General features: G+C 45.0%; 1 protein-coding gene across 2 annotated transcripts in view; it reads left to right on the plus strand.

The window, feature by feature from the left end:
* The first annotated feature begins 344 nt into the window (after positions 1 to 344).
* The window catches only part of NPR3 (natriuretic peptide receptor 3), a 39,908-nt gene continuing 21,021 nt past the window's right edge, over positions 345 to 19,231 (plus strand). For both annotated transcript variants that reach the window (XM_065860505.2, XM_071801844.1), the window contains exons 1-3: positions 345 to 1,379; positions 6,030 to 6,152; positions 11,698 to 11,864. In XM_065860505.2, coding sequence (XP_065716577.1) covers positions 668 to 1,379; positions 6,030 to 6,152; positions 11,698 to 11,864 — 1,002 coding nt within the window. In that variant the 5' untranslated portion in view covers positions 345 to 667. The remainder of the gene's footprint in view (positions 1,380 to 6,029; positions 6,153 to 11,697; positions 11,865 to 19,231) is intronic.

Here is a 19,231-nt window from a genome sequence, read left to right on the forward strand (position 1 = left end):
CCGACTCCTGATCCCTCGGGGGACTCAAATGCTTCTCTAATGCAGTAAACTGCAGCTTAAACAGACTGAAGCAACCCCCAAAAAATTATTAAAAAAACCCCAAACAAAAAGTGCAATGGGATCTTTTACTCCCCGACCCTGATTGCAGGGACTCGCTTGGCAGGAAGGGCAGCAGCCGAGTAGGAAGGTACGTGTATTACATACATAAGCGTTATATATGTGACAAGGACACCCCCGCCCCGCGGTGTCGGCGGTCTCCACGCTCGGAGTCCCGGCGGGCAGCGGAGGTGCGGGGGGGCGGCCGGAGGGGGCGGGCGGGAGCGGCCGGGGCGGCTCCTCCCTGCGCACAAACCCGGTCGCGCCGCGCAGGGCGTGCGGAGAGCAGCCGTCGCTCCCGCGCTACTTAAGCGGGGAGGACGCAGCCTGGCAGCCCCACAGGGGGATCCGGCCGGAGGGGCAGAGGCAAAAAATAATTATAATAATCTCTCTATAAGAAAACCAGAAAACCAGAGCCGAGATGCTCCGTCCGTAACCCGCAGGTTGGGGCAGGTTGTGAATTCGCCCAACACCTGAGAAATAAAGCACGACCGAACAATTTCGAGGCGGGCGGGGAAGTGGGGCGAAAAGTTAGCCAGAGCTCGGGTGTCTCGGGGTGGGGGGGGGCGCGATGCCGCCCTGGCTGCTCGGCGGCCTCTGCTGCGTGCTGGCGGCGCGGGCGGCGCTGGGCGGCGGCTCCGCGAGCGCGGAGGCGGCAGCGGAGGAGGAGGAGAAGCTGATCCGGGTGCTGGTGCTGCTGCCGCAGGACGACGCCTACCTCTTCTCGCTGGGGCGGGTGCGGCCGGCCATCGAGTACGCGGTGCGGAGCCTGCGGGAGAGCGGCTCCGGTTTGCCGCCCGGCTACGCCTTCCAGCTCACCTACGAAGACTCGGCGTGCGGCAACCGCGCCCTCTTCAGCCTGGTGGACATGGTGGCCCTGCAGCGCCGCCGCCCCGACCTGCTGCTGGGGCCCGTCTGCGAGTACGCGGCGGCGCCGGTGGCGCGGCTGGCGGCGCACTGGGACGTGCCCATGCTGTCGGCGGGGGCGCTGGCCGCCGGCTTCGGCGCCAAGGGCGGCGAGTACTCGCACCTCACCCGCGTCGCCCCCGCCTACGCCAAGATGGGCGAGATGCTGCTGGCCCTCTTTCGCCACCACCAGTGGAGCCGGGCCACGCTGCTCTACAGCGACAGCAACCCCGAGCGCAGCTGCTACTTCGCCATGGAGGGCGTCCATGTGGTCTTCCAGGAGGAGGCCTTCCACATGGCCGTGCACAGCTTTGACGAGAACAGCCGCCACCTCGACCTCGATGACATCGTCCGCGCCCTTCAGGCAGGCGAGAGAGGTGAGTGGTGGTGGTGTGCCTGGCGTGGGTCCTCAGTGGCGTTTGTTGCCGCTGGGGTCAGGGACGGGGCGCTGGGGCAGTGGGGGACTGAAGAGGAAAGGTCCAGTGGGAGATGGGAGTCACGGCGTGTCCCCACGGCTGGGGAAACTTATTGCGGTGCTGTGCTGGCATCCCTGGGCTGGGCATCCCCTCATGGCTGGGAGCCACTGGTCCCGAGTTAAAGCTGAGCCCACAGAAGTCCATTAGAGCTTTTCCTCCCATGGCAGGGAGGGAGGCTTGCCCTCGGGGGCCGTGCTAGGAGGGTTTTGTGACATAGTAAGAAATCAGCTTTCTGCCGGCAGTCTGGGTTACCCAAAATTGCCCGTATCTGTGGAGCAGCAAATCCGTTGGCTGTTCTTCAAGATTTTTGAAGTGACTTTCTGTACGTTCAAAGTCTAAGCAAAGGTGTTTTCTTCAAACCCTGCTGTGTCTTGCCACGGGGATCCTTTTCCTTGCTCCTGCCGCTGGAAGCCCCGTTGAGTACTTCATAAATAACATGCATGTAGGGGAAGCAGTCATTGAGGGGGATGTGTGAATGCAAAACCCATGAGTGTGTGCAGCTATATTGCCACCAGCTGTTAACAAAACACCAGGGAGATGAATGACTTGTAAAACATCTTGGAAAGTCACCTCTGGGCTGACTGAACTGACTCTGCATCATGAAGTAGTAAAATGCTCAAAGTTCTTTAGGACGTGCAAATTTGTAGTTAGATCTGTTTTTAAAGTGAGCAATGCGTAGATACATGGGATTATCAAAAAGGCATTTTCTGTTAGAGGCTATTACCAGCCATAGGCTTCCCCAGCAAGTTATTGCAAAAAAAGAAAAGGTGTATTCCAGGAGTGAATTGCAGTATCAAGTTCAAGGAAGTCCTTTACTGTTTTCCAGAAAACGCATAGATGTACAAAGTACTGTGTACAATTTTAACATTCCTGGTTGTAGAATGTTAAAATAGCGTCAAATTGGACCAATACAGATCATGCCATATGTGAATGGCACAACTGGTGTTACAGTACCGTAGTCTGCAGACGGAGCAGCCTTGCACTGCTGTTGTTACACTACTGTGAAATCCTTAAAGCGTGCAGGAGTGTGTTTGAGATAACTGAGGTCGAATAGCATATGACTGTTTAATTCTCTCTTCACTGAAGCAGGTGCTTAAAATAGAGTTTTCCTTGTAAGTACCATTTTGGGATATATACTGCATGAAGAGAAAGAAATGTGTAAGTGCTAGAGAAAACCACTGTGTGGGGAAAGATGCTTTTCTTTTTTAATCAGCCTAACTTGTGTGTGCGTGTGTGTTTGGCCTTCCTAATGCTAGGAGCGTAACAGCATGTTTACTGAAGAAAAAGATGAGTATTTGCCCTTAGCCAAAGGTAGCAGTGGCTGTACTGTGGGAATGTGACTTATGACTAAAGGCAAACCCTGCTTTTCAGACCATGCTGACAGTCAGGGAGGAGAGGCTTGCTTTCAACCTGGGCTTAAACGCTTTGCTGAGCTGAGACCTCTGGTTTGCATCATTCTGCAACTTGCAAATGACTGAACAAAAGCAGCCCTCTGTCTTCTTTCACCTCCTTGTGACCTATGGGGTCCCTTCCCTCTGTCTTACCTCTTCGTTTGTCCTCTGGCTCATGCCGCTACTGTGAAATGCAGCAAGTGGGGTCCTTCAGCTTCTGCTTATGCCTTTCTGTCTTCAAATATTGACCACAGGACTCTGGGCCTGAGGGGTTGTCCTACTGCTCACAACATCTTTCAGGTTGTCGCAATATTTTAAAAGTCATGTATCATGCTAAGGATGCACCACATGCCTTAGATGAGGTCTTATTTTCTCCTGGGAATTCCTAGGAGGTTCCCCCCATGAGACAACTGGGCTTGTGGGCAACAGGGCACTGTCCCAAGCAATTTCTAGAAATGTCTTTGGTTGGTTGGTTTTCTCACCAGTTTTTCAGGGCACTTGTGTTGCACCTACTGTGACACTGTCCTGTACTTGGACCTCGTATCTTCTCTGTTTCCGGAGGTAGCTGCTGGTGGTGGTCCCACCTGAGTGCTCAGGCTTCCCTGAGCTACTCTGAGTGGGAGTGGGCTTTCCAGCAGATCAGGATACGTGCTCAGAGCTCTCCCAGGGCTGGGTAAGAAACCACCTCATCAGCTGGCCCGGGGACGCAGGGCAGAGACTGGCCCTGTGGGTTCAGCTGCTGCTGGATGGGGTTTGCAGTGAGGTCTTGGGGACCTGAGGAACACGGGCACAGTCAGCCACATGCCCATGTTTACCAGCTGCTGTCTGTTCAGTCCCCAGAGCCATTTCAAAAGGCTCAACTCCTGGAGTCACAATGAAATTGTGATGAAAAATATGATGAAAGAAGTTAACCACTTGTTTTTAATGAATTTCATTAGTAGCTCAGGCTCCCTTGTAGAGTCAGTTAGCCAGGCAGCAGAATTAATGCTGTAGGCTCAGGTTTACCATAATGATCACAATCCCAGGACTGTGTGTAAGTATGTTCTGCATAAGAACATAGTCCAAGGGATGCACATAGCAAAGGGAACACTTACTCCTTTAACTAGAATTAGAGGATAAAGTATTTGTAGGATGAGTCAGTTATTAGTCAATAAATTTAGAATATTAATAATAGAATCACTGTGGTCTGCATGTATTATACTGGAGGGAAAACACTTCTTACGTTTTGCATGTACACGTTTGTATGTACACAATAGTAAGTTACTAATGCAGATTACATACACATAATTTACATTTTTGGAAGAATGCAAGAAACGTGCCCATAGCTTATTTGTTTCAAAATCCTGAAATATGTAGTCTTTGCTCTCCTGCTGGGTTAAAAACCACATCCAAATAGTTAATATCACTTTCCTTACATTCCTTCAGAGGCTTACAAAATATGATTTAATGTATTCTAAAGTAGGGTTTCCCCCTCCACGCTCTTCTTTAATTCCTTTTGCCCAGTGTCTTTTACTGGTGTTGTGAGAATCTCTTTGATTCCATATCTACAGATTATGATTTTATTATAAATGTGAACTATAAAGGCTAAGTCATGGGAGAATTGCGAGGGCAGCAAGGAAACACTTTAGAAGGAAATCTCTCACCTATACTGAAATTAGGAACAGTGAGACAAATTCATTCCTGATGTGCATCTGGAAAAAATTGGATCAAAATTTTATAGTAAGAAAATTTTTTTTCTTCTTCTTCTTCTTCTCCTTCATACTAATATACTTCACAATGGTCATGAAATATGTCTTCTCGGTTGCTCTGGAAATTATTATATTACTCTGCTATAATCAGTAGGACAGATCTGTGCCTGGTATAACTCTCCTGAAGCGTGGGGATGTACCAAGCGTGACTCACCCCGGCAGCGCATCTGGAGCTTTATGCCTGTGATGGCGTCCAACCAGAAAAGTGATGGGAGAAGATTCATTGTGTGCAAAAAGATTTGGCTTATTTGGCCTTTTCTGTTCTTGCAATAACACTTCCACCCAGAAAAGCTGAATGTGGTTTTGATTCAGTTTTATTGTTGGGGTGAAAATATTTGCGTACATTATTGTAGCTCTTAAGCCCTGCCATGCATGACAGCGTTCTTGGAAATGTGCATGCAACTGGTTACGAATCATCATCCCAACAGGATCTCTTACAACTTTGCTGTAGAATATAACCCTGAAGCATGCACTGCTACAATACTTAGCTCCCTCTGATGTCAGTAACTTCATACCTGTAGTTTTGTGAACCTATATAAAATCTATAGTATGATGTACTGAGTGTGAGAGGTGCCTCCTTATGGCTGAAGACCTCACCTGAGTTCCTGCTTCCCCTTTACAGAGGGAAAGGGTAGCATGGGGAGAATTTCCCCCTGCCCAGCAGCAGGGGAAGGGACCTCTCGACCACAGTTGTAACAATGCGGATCACGGTACCCGCATGGAGTTCACCTGTGGGCTTGTAGGTCCCTTTGTAGCAGCAGACCCCCTGCCTAGCTCTGTGGTGTTCAATCTTGTAACCACCTTTAGTCTTACACTCAGAAAGTGGCACTTGCTTTTCCCATTTCTGAATGTTAAGTGTCCCATCAAAGTTCATTGCCTAGGATTACTATATTGTTTCTGTAGAGAGGTGTTGCTCAATGTCAACAGTAGAGAGTCAACAAATTCTAGACTGGACACCTAAGTTTTAGGGGAGTCTGCACCAAACTGTTCAATGAAATGGAAATTAAAACCGTAATGTCATTGTATCATCTTAATTCTCCGTCTTCAGATTGTCTTATGTCCACTTAGAAGTAACAGCAGAGGCTTATGGTTGCAATCAGCTCTACAAATATATGCAGTTGAAGAAATTTGAAGGCAGAACTTAAGTTGTAGGGGTAAAAAACTTATATCACACACAAGCTTAATTTACTTATTTTCAGAGGAGACAAGGGAATAGGAAGCCTCTCTGTGTTTGGTACCTGTCTTCTGTCAGCTGTTTGGGAAATAGCTTTGTTTGCCATCTGTGTTCATGTTTGTTGCAACACTGGGAGGACAGCTGGGGTCACTGTCTCTGGCAGCATTCATGCTTAACAGGCTGTTCCCTGAAATTCTTGAACTGCTTCCTATCTGTGTTTTCCATTTTCTTCCACCAGTTGTTATCATGTGTGCCAGCGGTGACACAATCAGGAACATCATGTTGGCTGCTCATCGGCAAGGAATGACAAACGGGGACTACGCTTTCTTCAATATTGAACTCTTCAACAGCTCATCATATGGTAATGTTTTTCCTGCCCAAGTATGTTGCAAAGTCTTCTGTAACCCTGGTAATATTTTTAGATTTGTTAGCCTCAAAATATGCCCCACTGAGTCCCAGAATACACCACTGTGTCTCCCTGTTGTTACAGTTACCTTCCACTTGGGCAGTGGTATTGCAGGAAGGGATCCCATGGCTATAGTTGCTACTGGATGGATCACATCCAATACACTGTGGGCATTACTTATTTAGTTACTTGTAGGGGAAGCAGTTCCAGATGGAGACATTGGTTATAGTCATGAGATGTGGGTACCCTGTGCTGCAGTGTGTGAGCTCAGCTCTGGGTGGTTTGAACCATCCCCAGATTTTTGACCGCCCAATCTCAAGGCAGGAGTATTCCTGGCTGCTGAGTGATCTCTGCAGGTGGCTGGAAGGAGGCACTGGCAATGCCTGTGGCTGTGGGGAGCTGCAAGGTCTGGGTCTCCAGTAGCCATCTCTGTGCTGGGACATCACATGTCTAATTCACTGCAGCTTTTGATCAGAAACTGCATCTGCAAAAATACTTGTCAGAGTTGTATTGAAAGGAAAGTACTGCATTGGGTATGGACAGTTCAAATGTATTGGAGTAGGGGGGATAAAAGTGATTGCACCCCCAAGTAAAAAGGAATAGATTTGTCAAATTAAAACATGACTTTAAAATGTAAATGAAATATATTTGATTTTTTAAATATACCTACATTCAGTTATATTTGATATTATGGCAGTACATGGTGGGAAGTAAACTTGCTCTCAGCTGCTTCAGCTGTGTCAGTTAAATTTGAAAGCAATACTGGAGCAACATAGAATCATGGAATCATTCTGGTTGGAAGAGACCCTCAGGGTCATCAAGTCCAACCATAACATAACGTAATTCTAGCACAATGTCCCTAAGAACCTCGTCTAAATGCCTTTTAAACACCTCTAGGGATGGTGACTCCACCACTTCCCTGGGCAACCTGTTCCAATGCCTGACAACCCTCTCTGCGAATATTTTTTTCCTAATATCCAATCTAAACCTCCTTTGACACTTGGCCAACTTGAGGACATTTCCTTGTGTCCTATCACTTGCTACTTGGGAGAAGAGACCAACATTCTCCATGCTACAATCTCCTTTCAGGTAGTTGTAGGCAGTGAAAAGCTCTCCCCTCAGTCTCCTTTTCTCCAGGCTGAACAGCCCCAGTTTCCTCAGCTGCTTCTCAGCAGGCTTGTGCTCCAGACCCTTCACCAGCCTCGTCACCCTGCTCTGAACTCTCTCCAGCACCTCAATGTCTTTCTTGTTGTGAGAGGCCCAAAACTGAACACAGGATTCAAGGTGCAGCCTCACCAGTGCCAAGTACAGTGGCATGATCCCTGCCCTGGTCCTGCTGGCTGTGCTAGTTCTGGTACAAGCCAGGATGCTGTTGGCCTTCTTGGCCACCTGGACACACTGCTGGTTTATGTTCAGATGGTTGTAAATCAACACCGCCAGATTCTTTTCATGTTTACTGAGTTTTAAACAACATCAGGTGGCCGAAGCTGAGGTAAGTCTGTGCCTGGAAACTAGGTTTTGCTGAAGTGTCAATGTGGCTTTTGAGGGAAGCAACCTCTTTTGCAGGTGCTGAGAAAATAATTACCCCCCTACAGGCTGCCTTGGCTAATCTGCTACAATAACAAATTCATTTCAAATTGAAAACCAAGTGGGAGTTGAGAGAGAAGGAAAACTTTTTATTTCTTTCAAACCTCAAAAAGTTCATCAACAGGAACAACTGTATTCCTGAAGTCTGATGTATTTAGTCTAGTAAATCAGTTCATTGTAAGTTAAATTCTTTTGCATAAATTTTTTGTTATCCATCTACCACCTCTGAGGTTATTTCACAGTAAACAGTGCCGTTGAAAAGCTCTGGAATGAATGTATGTAACTGCTTAAGTTCAGAGATACAGATACATAAAATGTTACAAGTATTGCTACATGTATCATCTAGGTTAGTTAAATAAGTGCCAGATTTTGCCAGGCAATAAGGAAATCACTTAAATAACTTGTTCTGCAGAACAAGATCAAAGCAAATGGTTCGAATCAAGGTTTTATTTTTGTTGAGTTGAATTTGGCACGCATAAACAAACTATTTGGCATTGCAGTCTTTACCAGGACCAGAGCAAAAAGCTGAAGGCCTACCCATATCGGTAGTCACAGAACCCATTTCTGTAGACCCTGAGAGCTTTGCAGGTTTGACTTTACTATAAACCACTGATCGAATAACCCCTTTGGCTGCCAGTGGGGGCTTGTTACTGCTGTGCTACTGCTGCATTTCATCTCAGAGAGCAGAAATGCATCTAAAGTGATTCATCTGGCCGTAGGTACAAAGGCATGGGTCTATGTGTGAGCTGGGCTCCCTTTGATAGGACAAGAGAGAAGGAGGCACCCCTGGACAGTGATTTACCTCATCCTTAGGTGTCCACTGTTGCACAGATGAATCCTCCCCTACAGCTGATGGTTTCCTCACCTTGGCTGAAATTGGCACAGGGTGATTGCCTGGGAAATCACTGCTGGCTGGGATGGATGGTACCCAAAGTTCTCCTTGAGTAGGGGATGCTCATGTAAGAGCAGCGAATGCTGCAGGTGAAATGCTGCCTTTTGTGATGGTTTTGCTGGCCAGGATGGTATTTGCTAGGAGGTGGTGACAATGACAAGAGGCAGTGTTGCCATCCCCTGCACCAGGAGGGACCCTGTTGTCACAGCTGGTGTGGCTTGAGTGTCTCCAGTGATGCAGCCCCCAGCAGACGGCTCTTTGTTCAGCCTTGGACAGGGTAGCGCTGTGCCGTACTGGTGTGGGGCCTCCACATGGCACAGTGATGCGGGCAATACCCATTTGCCCCATGGTCATGTGGGAGCCTCAGCAGAATCCCCCCTTGCATCACAGGTTGTCCAGTCTTCTAGTATTTCCAATGGATTAATGAAAACTACCTGTTTTCCGATGAAGCGTGGTTAGAATGTGGCATTTCCTGACATTTCTTGGTAATAAGTATTTTAAAGCATTTTTTCTGTTTCTTTGTGAATGTGTTTCCCATGAAGAGTGAAATGACTGTGCATCAAAAGTTGACTTTCGTTCAGATGATCATTGCATGTGAAAAGTTAGCATAAAAAGAAATATAGAGAAATTCCCCCAAAATTCTTTGTTCCCAGTGTTTGGTAATAATAGATTTTGTACATTATAAAAGGTACAAACTCTAACAGTGGGTGCGATTAGCAAACTGGCACTTTGCCTGGAAGTTCAGATGACCATATTGCAGTTTGTTGTTGCCCTCTCTTCTGAATACTTTTAATTTTTCAGAAAAGCAGCTGTATTAAATGCCAAGGCTGCAATAATTGCACATAAGTACTGTGGCAAGACAACCTCCCACAAAATAATCCATGAAGGAATTAAAATATGTAAATTATTCTAGGAACGCTGTTATGCAAGTCTACCTTCCCTGCTCTCAGTGTCAGGACTTTTAAAAATAAATATGTATAGTGTCCAGGACAGAAACTTATTCACATTCTACCGGCACTACCACTTTTTCTGTATGTAATCTCACTCTTTTTAGCCATCTCAATTTATAAATACAAAGGTCTAGCAAAGCCCTTCATGCTGTAGTCTCTGCTGTACTTCTTGTATATTGCACCTCTGAAATGCAGGTACCCAGCGGGGGCAGAGGCTTTTCAGCTTGGAGGCTCTGGCAGGGCTGGTGTGCTCAGGCAGGGAAGCTAGCAAGGCATGCTAGCTTACAATTGCCAGATGGACATTTCTTCCCTTTTGAAAGCAGTTAAAAAGGACAGGGTGCAGGCATTGAAGGGAGGAGTGCTACCTCTACGGGTGAAATCAGATGGTGGGATGTTAATTGCTCTCCAGGGTTTCCACCAGGTCTGATAAGTAGAATCCTGGCATAAGTAATTTTGACCAGTTAAACTTGTGTTGGGAAAGAAAACCCTAAATCAAGGTGGATATATCTAGAACTTCTTAAGAGAATTAAATAGCTGGGGGGGGGGGGAGGGGGGGGGGAAGAAAAAAAGTTTGCAGTGCTATTTGGTGCTGAGCTGTGGTAAATAGGACTTTTCTTGGGTGGAAAAGTGAGGTGAAAGGACTCAGGTATTCCTGTGTCTCCCTCCCCATGTTGGGAGTGATGGGAGCTGCTCTGGAGCCAAAAGCAGCACAACGAATGACTTGTCTTCCAGAGAAATGCAGGTCTATCTTTCCTTCCCCTGTGTTCCCTTAGGATGCAGAGCAATGCTGCATTCACCTTTATTGTAAAAAAAAAAAAAAAAAAAAAAAAGAAAAAGATAAGGGGTGAGAGGGTGTGGAATCCCAGCAGCAGTGGCAGGATACTGGGAGGATAAAACACAGGCTCTGTATTCACCCGTTTTGGGGGACTGGGGTGGCCTCTCTGTGAATTTGCAGGCACGCGATGCAGTTGGTAGTGCTGTGCAAGGAGCAACCTGGGTGTGATGCCTGGACCAAACCGCTTGCTTATCTTGGTCCAAATGGCACTGTGGTCCTTGATCCAAGCACAACTGCCACATCCTGTCTCACCTCTGGGTCCCGTGTGCCTCCAAGTCACCCTTGGGAGCTTAGTGTTAGTCTTTGTCTTGGCTCATTTAGCCATGGTGGAGTTTGTTGCTGTTCTTTGAAAAACAACTGCCTAGCTTTTAATTATTTGTAACCATTTAAAGGCACACTGCTCAGAGTTACCACTGTTCCCTCTAGGCCTCCTTTTATTTATCACTTGCACAGAGTAGCACAAAACCTGTTCCAGGGCAGTGTGAACCTTTCTACTGTCTTGTGAAGCTTTGGATCGGGGTCTCAGGACCTCCTAAGTTCAGGCTCTGTTAGGCAGAAGGACTCCTCTGCTAATTAACAATCACTCACCTATCCTGCTTTTTAAAAATCTCATTACTGGTGGTCTGAGTTAAATTGTTCCCCAGCTATGACACAAAACATGTAAATACAGCATAGGTACAGGATTCTATTTTATTTGTTAGTGTTTCTTTTCCACTAAGAGCAGGGCTAGTCTCACAGCCACTGCACACATGGTTTTCTCCTTGACCACAGTGGGAGAGCTGTGGGAGAAGCAGCTGCACCATCTTTCTCTCATTCAGGGTGATGATCGTACTATTGACTTTACTGGTGCCTTTATGACTGTCCAAGAGTGTCACTGTTGGAGTGATGTGTAACAAAAACTTTGTGGTCGGATCTTGCTTTGCTTGTTCTAACTTAAATATCTCTGCATTTGAGATCTGGCACTGTTTTCTTTTTTTCTTGCTCAGGCTTCATCCCACCCTTTAAAAATAAGCAAGAGCAGCATGGGAATAAACTTGTCCTTCTGTTCGCACATTAACTTCCCACCAGCCATTCCTCCCTGCCCAGTTTCCTGCTCATCTTGGAGCAGGTTCAGTTCTCCCTTCTATTCTGCCATCTCCCCAAGGTGCAGAAGAGGGAACTTTTGGGTGGAAAAAGGAAAGCAGTCCTGTAATGGTACCTAATTTGGAGTTGGAAATATGCTTGGTTTCCCCTTAGGAAATGGCTCTTGGAGAAGAGGAGACAAACATGACCTCGAAGCCAAGAAGGCATACTCGTACCTCCAAACCATCACTCTGCTGAGGACTGTGAAGCCTGAGTTTGAGAAGTTCTCCCTGGAGGTGAAAAGTTCTGTTCAGAAGCAAGGTCTGCACGAGGATGACTATGTAAGTACTTGAAGACAGGCTTCAGGTCTTACCATCTTCCAAAACACGCTCCTAATTAAAGCAAAAATAGCAGTGAGTCTTTCTTAGGACAGAATCACTTTGATGCAGTTGTAAAAGCTCACTGTTGCTTATATAATTGCTTTTTTTTTTTTTTTTTTTTGAGTTTTGTGGATAATGCAAATGGCAGCAAGAATAGACATGGTCTAGGTGCACTAGGTTTGCATACTACCAGAAATGGCTTGTTGGCCTTTGCTTTCTCCCTCGTTTATCAGTAGTAGGGCTGCAGAAAGGCAGATTGCCAGGTCTCTCTCCCTCTTCCACCAATCATTTACCTTTTTATTTTACAGGCAAAAAATGAAACTCTTCATTTTTCTTGTCTTCCAATACCTTTTCTTTTTTTTTTTTTTTAGAATCAGATCTCAAAAAGTTACAGTCTCTGTACGACATCTGATGAAGTTTTTCTTGATGCAAATGAGAAAAGTGGTCTTATTTCTCAACTAAGCATATTTAGAGTGGTGCTGTTGTTTATTTTAAACTGTATAAAATATCACTAATCCTTACAAGTTTTTTTTAAGCCTAGAGGAGTGCCACTGTCCCCTAGAGATGGATGTAGGAACGTATGTATTTTTTTAATCTCTCAAAATGTAGGAGGAAAATGCCTCTGAAAATTGCATTTGAGCTACTGCAAACCTAGGTCATTAGGGATTTTCATAGGAAAGTGTTCTGTGAAAGCAAGAATGTATAGCACATACTTACAGGGATTTCTGCATGCTGATACAGGTATTTCCCAGACGGTCAGCTTTCCCCATGATGGGGAGTAAACTGTTCGAATATGCTTAGAAACAAAACAGGCTTGAAGAGAGTTTGGTCAGTCTTTAGCTGTAGAAAACGACAGCTGTAATACAAACAAGTCCATAGGAAAAGTGGCCATGAAGAAAAATGTCAATCTCTTGCAATTAAGAGCATGAGACAAAACTTCTCTGGCTATCATACATGTATACAAGCAGAGGAATAATGAACCCATAAAGACAGAAGAAATTTTGAATTTGTAGACTTGTTTTTCAAGAAAATTCAAATGTTGCTGTGAAGTGCACTCTGTGAAATTAAGGTGCTACAGCAAAGGCAAATTTGCTTGAAAGCTGGTATCTTGCGTAATTGGAAAAGAACTAGTGCATTCAGAGCACCTGCTTTGACTCCTGAAGGAACGTTGGAGAAATTTGTACCCAGAACACAAGAAAGGAGCTCAAACCCCTCATTTACTAGATCACACTTAGGCACTGGCCTGAGCTCTTTGCTTTAAGTAATGTCCCCCTCATGTGGAGGCATCGTCTTTAGTTCCAATCACAAGCAGATGAACTTAAGGTTGTTTTAATAAATCACCTTTCCTGCAGTTTATTGCACAAGCTTAGCTGTCTTCAGAAAACCTGTGCTTAAAGCTTGGATATATTTTATTTAAATATTTTATTTAAAACGTAATGTTGAATGACATCAGTGGCTTGTATGTTTCCTGTGAAACTTTCAAAGTCTAAACAAGCAGAAATAATCTTTTGTTGGTGTTCTTTTCCTTGGGTTAGTAGAGAAACCCAAACTGAGTTCAAGCTGCTGCTCCCCGCACAGCATGCTAAATGAGTTTTGAACAAGACGTGGGACTGTAATTTGTGCTATTTCTCCCTTTTCCCCTCTACGTGCCCTTTTGCAGATGTCACTTAGCAAGATACGTACCTTGAAAATCCGCTACCTGCTTGTGATTGGTGAGAAATGTGATTTTGAATCTTGAAGATCCAGTCATCTCCAGTTCCGTGGCTTTTCTAGAGCAGCCGGTGTGACATTTTGCCCCAGATCAGAAAAGTATAAAACTGCTGAGATCTCAGGATTCTGTCTGTCCACCTCGTGAATAATAGGTCGTGTTATGGTGGGCAGTTTGGAGGTGGGCAAGGGTATGTTTTGTTGTTCTTTAGGATGGAGACCCACTGTAAACCCTATGCAAGTTCAGTGTTGGTAGATGTTGAATAGATGCAAGCCCTGTTATGGTCAAGTGGAATTGGCTCCATGAGAGAGCAAATCCCCTGGTGCCAGCAAGGGGAAGATTTTGTAGGCTTACAGAGCTGTGTACCTGCTGCCAAAAGTCCTATTCTCTCTTTCCTCACTCCATGGTTGCTTGTGCAATTAGATGTCCATGCTTCTGGCTGTCCCAGGGCAGCTGTGCAGATGCCTGGCTCCCTGCTGCCTCGTCCCTGACCTTCCTGTGCCTGGCTCTGAGGGATGCCTCTCCCTGCATCGCACTCCCACCTGCGATCCAGAGCTTTTCATGTTGCTCCAAGCACTCCTTCACCCAAAAATGTCAGCCTTTGCCAGGGCCAGACAGCAGCATGAACCCCTCCTGCCGCTGCTGCTGCCTCTCCCACTCCTCTTCCTGCTGCCTCTTTCCCACCTGGCTTCTCACACCCTTCCCGGTCTCTTCTTGTTGGGGCACAGGAAGGACTTGTTATCTGTCTACACCTACCACAGCTTTCTGCCATCTGAAACAGCAAACCTTGTCTCATGAGAGGCTCATGGTGGAGGCCATAGGGATCTGGGGCTCCCTGTGGAGGAACTACAGGTCATGGCTATGGGGGAAGGAGGTTTGGTTTCAAATGCAGAGTGTCCTCCTGTTGACTTACATAGACCTCAGCAGAGCCTCTCCTGCCTGCTTTCTCACAGCTTCATGGACGAATGGGAAAATAAAACTTCTTTAAGAGGGGTAGCCTTGGGTTGAGCATGGCAAAAAGCATTAGCTGTGTTACCTTATTAACAGTATGTTAATTTTAACTACCTGGTTTGCTTTTCATAATTTATGATGAATTTTGCATTTCCCTACTTTGGACAGGGGGAAAGAGATGCATCTTATTCCTTTAACTGATTGTTCTGCTGTTGTGTTCAGAGGAGAAACATTTCAGGACAGCCTTCAGGCTTAAGAAAAAAAAAATCCACTTTAAAAACTAATGGGGAAAAATAAGAAGCCAAATCAAGGACCATCTCCTTCCTGTCTGAAAGATATGTGGGTAGTGGGCATCTCATTAGTGATGCTTCTTTTGGCAGCATGGGAAGAAAGTGGCAACGTTGGCATGGGTGTGTGCTAAGCAAGGCTGTGTCCTCCAAGGGAAGCCTGGGGGGGAGAGGTCCTTCAGCTGGCTGGGTGGGAAGCAACAGAGATGGATTTTTTTCTTCTGGGTTCTGCTTCTGAATACAAAAACTCTGGGGAAAGATAGTCGATGGTATGGTCCATCTCAAGTCCTATCCATGGGTGTTGAAATATAATCCTCATTATTTTCTGCAAGCTGTGTCCCAAGATGATGAACTCAGGGGGATTTGGGTTTGAGGCATTCAGGGTTTCTGCTTTTCTGTGTGTATTTTTCCAGTGTCGTGGGAAAATGGAGCCCCGGGTCCAAGGTCTAAATTATCTTGCAATGACCCTAACTCAAACACAAGTAGTTAACACTGCCATTTTGTCCTGGCCTCTTGCCAGCACTAATCCTAAAGGCATTATTATCTACCAAAAGAGAATATCAAAATAATGGAAAATAAGCAGATGACAGAAGGAAAGATAAGGGAGACAGAAAGGGCAAAGTCCTAAAGCAGCAGCTGTCCAATTGCTGGATGGAGAACACATATGGCCCTTGGAGGAGTTACAGGTCAAAGAGTGTTGGCCATCTTCATATCCAGCTGTGAAAGAGAAAAATGTGGTCTGGGTTTGTCTTTCCCAGGTCAGAAATTGCTGTTGTTTCTGTATGGTTGTTATGGTGTGGAAATGGGGAGCAGGGAAGAACCTGTGCCTTACGAGTGAGCAGGAAAGCATGGAAATGGCAGTTTCCCCAACTCCTTCAGGAATGTCTCTTGTGAAAGCAAAAGCTTCCTTAAGCACCTTTTATCTAAACAGCGTCTAAAATAAGAGTGGCAGAGAGCTTTTGAGAAAGCATCTTAGAAGTGTTTGTGTAGGTAGTAGCTGCACAGGATTGGGCTAAAAATGGTGATGTTCCCTGTCTGCAATGTCCCATTGCACCATCCCATTGCAACAACTGCCTGAGTCCATTAGCAAATATTAGTTTGCTTGGTCACTGCTTTTTTAGAGTCTGAAAGCAGTTAGTGTCATGTTAATGTAACCCAAAGAACTGTGGGCTAAACCATCAGATCTGCTCAGCCCTTGTTTCAGCATCTAATAGTACCATGATTGTTTTTCAGGGAACACCCTGTAGCTCTGTAGGATACCTGACCATCTTATTTGATGCCTACCTGGAAACTGACTTCTTTTTCAGAAGTCCATTCAGATTTGGGGTTCAGGTATGAGGAAAGTAGAATCACTTTAATGCTATTACACAAATTATAGGAGTTCTCTTGCTTCTGTAATGTTAATGCATCACCAAGACATTAACAACAATGTGTCCTGGTCTCTATAAACCAATTGAAATCCTTGATTTAGTTGCAAAATACAGGACAAGCTCTGCTTGCAGACCTGTAGCCTTGGTGAGGCAGCCAGCAATGGGAATTGCATGCATTTACTTGAAGAAAAAATTTGAAACTGTCTCTGAATATGACTAACTCCCAACAGATACTCTGGTTAAAAATGTTTATGAATAAATAGTGTTTCAGTTAAAGTGTGTGCATGAGCCATTTTTATTAAATAATGCCAAACACTTAATGAATTGGCGGTAGGGTGCAGTTTGGAAGCTCTTAATGAACCTTCTGTTCCCAACTCAGGCCTAAAATTCAATAAATGCTTTTTTTATGTCCAACACAGTATTCTGAGGTGGGATGATTTTACAACCCGGGATATTTGCTCTTCTGAGGCTGTGGACCACCCATGGCTTGCTTTTTCTTCTCATGTAAAAGCCGAAAATGTAACTAATTAAACAAATATTTCTGCTGTGTTAACTACATGGCAGCATTGTTTGTGAGGTGGATGTATCGGTTTTATCCTATCCACAGCCCTTTGCACACCAAAAATGAGCAGTAGGAGAAGGGAACTGGAGTCCAATTTGCCTGTAAAGTTATCTCAGTGAAAGAACGAACTACATAGATTAATTAGATCAGTGAGCTGCTACTATTAGAAAGGGCAAGTCTGTTTTATTTAATGTTTTCAGCCCTCTGAAATGAGAAATGGTCTGCATAAGAGCAACTGCTTGAGCTCCAACAGTTAACTACAAAAGCTATGTGGGAGGTAGCTGTGCTCATAAACTTTATCATCTCATCCATAACATCCGTGCCAGACTCTTCCCCCTGTGTATTCTTTACGTCAGCCTTTTAATTAGGATTGTGCATCAGCTAAGATAAGGGTTGGGAGAAGCGAGCAATTCAGTCGTGTCACTGGGAGAGACACTGAAAATGTGATGTATTCAACAGTGTACCTCCCACTTATCTTTTCAGGCACAGGCAGGCAAGATTAATGACAGGCAGGCTTTTGTGTCTCTTCTGACTACATCAGGATAGGAAAGAGTTTTGAGGAGATGAAAAAAAGAAAAAAAAAACAAACACAAAACCACAAACAAACAAAAAAAACCCCAAAAACTCTGCCAAGGAATAATTTGTTCAGATGAATAGGTCTATTCAGCTGCTTGAGAGCTTTGCTAATTGTGTTTGAAAGAATAAAAGCAAACCACAAGCTGCTTTCAGCAGCCGGAAAAAATGGGTTCACATGCCAACTTATTTACAAGATGAATTCTATTAGTAAAACATATTTAGGATTTTCACAACCAGCCCTTCACACCTTGGAATTAATGAGAGTTTCTTCAGTTTCTGTTAGAACAGTGTTGAACTGCTAAATTTGGTGAATGCAGCAGATGCTATTTTTTTTTTCTTAAGTTAATGCTTTCTCAGTGATATGAAAGACTAGTGTCTTCCACATTGGGGTCTAAGGCAAAACTGCAGCATAATAGTATGCTATTTGCAGTTAACAGATGTGATAAAAGACAGGAAAAGAAAGAAATTATTCTTCTCTCTTCCAGTGGATTTCTGTTTAGTTTTTCTAGCCTGTGTAAGCATATATTTGAAGCTGTCTTAAACCATGGAGGAGATAGTATAAAAATGTAGGTATATCTGAAAATAGTAACATCTGAACTCTTCGGGAATGTAGAAGTTTAGAGTTGACCTTCATCTATATGTTGTATATTTTCCATAGTCTAATGTTTTCGCTTGGGTTTCACAGATATTCATGTTCCACTTTACTAAACAGGCACTCAGACTTTTATGGGCAAGGCACTCTCTCTGTGAAGTCCTTGCTAAAAATACACCTTATTTTCCGCTAATGAAGTGTGGAAGATATGTCTTTGAGCAAAGTTTATAACCTGTTTTTGTTTTTAATGCCTCTCCATGCCATTTACATCACTAATGATCCAAAAGCTAGTTTGTCCCATTGGGGTCTTGTTTTTATGTAAATTCATAGGGTTTTTGACACTGGTATTAAATGGTCCTCAGGCTTGGCTCTGAGATGTTTGAATTAAGGCAAGGAAAGACTATATCTGTCATTTTACACAAGATGACACTTAAAACTGAAAGAACTTTGCCATCTGACTTTTTAGCTGGTAATACCTTCTTCTATGAGCCTTGTTCCCTGGGTACTTATGAAAATGACACTGGATTGAAAGTTTTCTTTTGTACTGGATGCTCCAGCCTCAGCACCATGGGTGCTGCTGAGGGTTTACCAGTGCTGGTGGCCTCACACCGTGGTAACATAGACCGGGTTAAGAGTTCAGTGTTTGAAATCTGTCTGAGCTGAACAGTTCAATCAGAGTTTGATCAGGACGGTGCCAGGGGTTGAGGGGAAGAAACCACATTTCGTTTTCTTTGGGCACGTAAAGGAAGGACAGTTCTTCAAGGCCAGAAATGTGTATTCCTTCTTTGAGAGCTCCAGGGCAGAAGTGCTGTTGCCTCCACAGGGGCTGATCCCAGACTGAGGTGGTTCATGGAGGCTTTCCTGTACTCATTTGAGCTATTGATATGGTGAAAGCAGTCCTGAATGACAACAGGGTGAGGTCTAACTTTATGACATTCAGGTGACAAGTCTTCCTGAAAGAACCGTATAAGTGGCAATCAGTAACACCTCAAGTCTGTGATGTCTTGCTACGTCAGCACACCTAATTTCTGATGGCTGAGTGCTGGGGGGTTAAGCAACCCAAAGGTAGCCCTGAGAAAGACTTGCTCTCCAGAGGGGCAAACCCTGTAGCAGGAGGGCATGCTGGCTCCATGGGTCACCCAGGTGTATGAGCGCTGGCAAAGTCCAGCAGTGGGACTCAGGTGTGCTCCCTCTGGGCTGCAAGGGAAGATCAGTGTCCCAAGCTGACAGCTCTGTGTTTTTTCAGTGGATATTTAGCAATTCCTCTAATGTGAAGGGATTA

This window comes from Patagioenas fasciata, chromosome Z (genome assembly GCF_037038585.1).
Source record: "Patagioenas fasciata isolate bPatFas1 chromosome Z, bPatFas1.hap1, whole genome shotgun sequence".
Lineage (NCBI taxonomy): Eukaryota > Metazoa > Chordata > Aves > Columbiformes > Columbidae > Patagioenas > Patagioenas fasciata.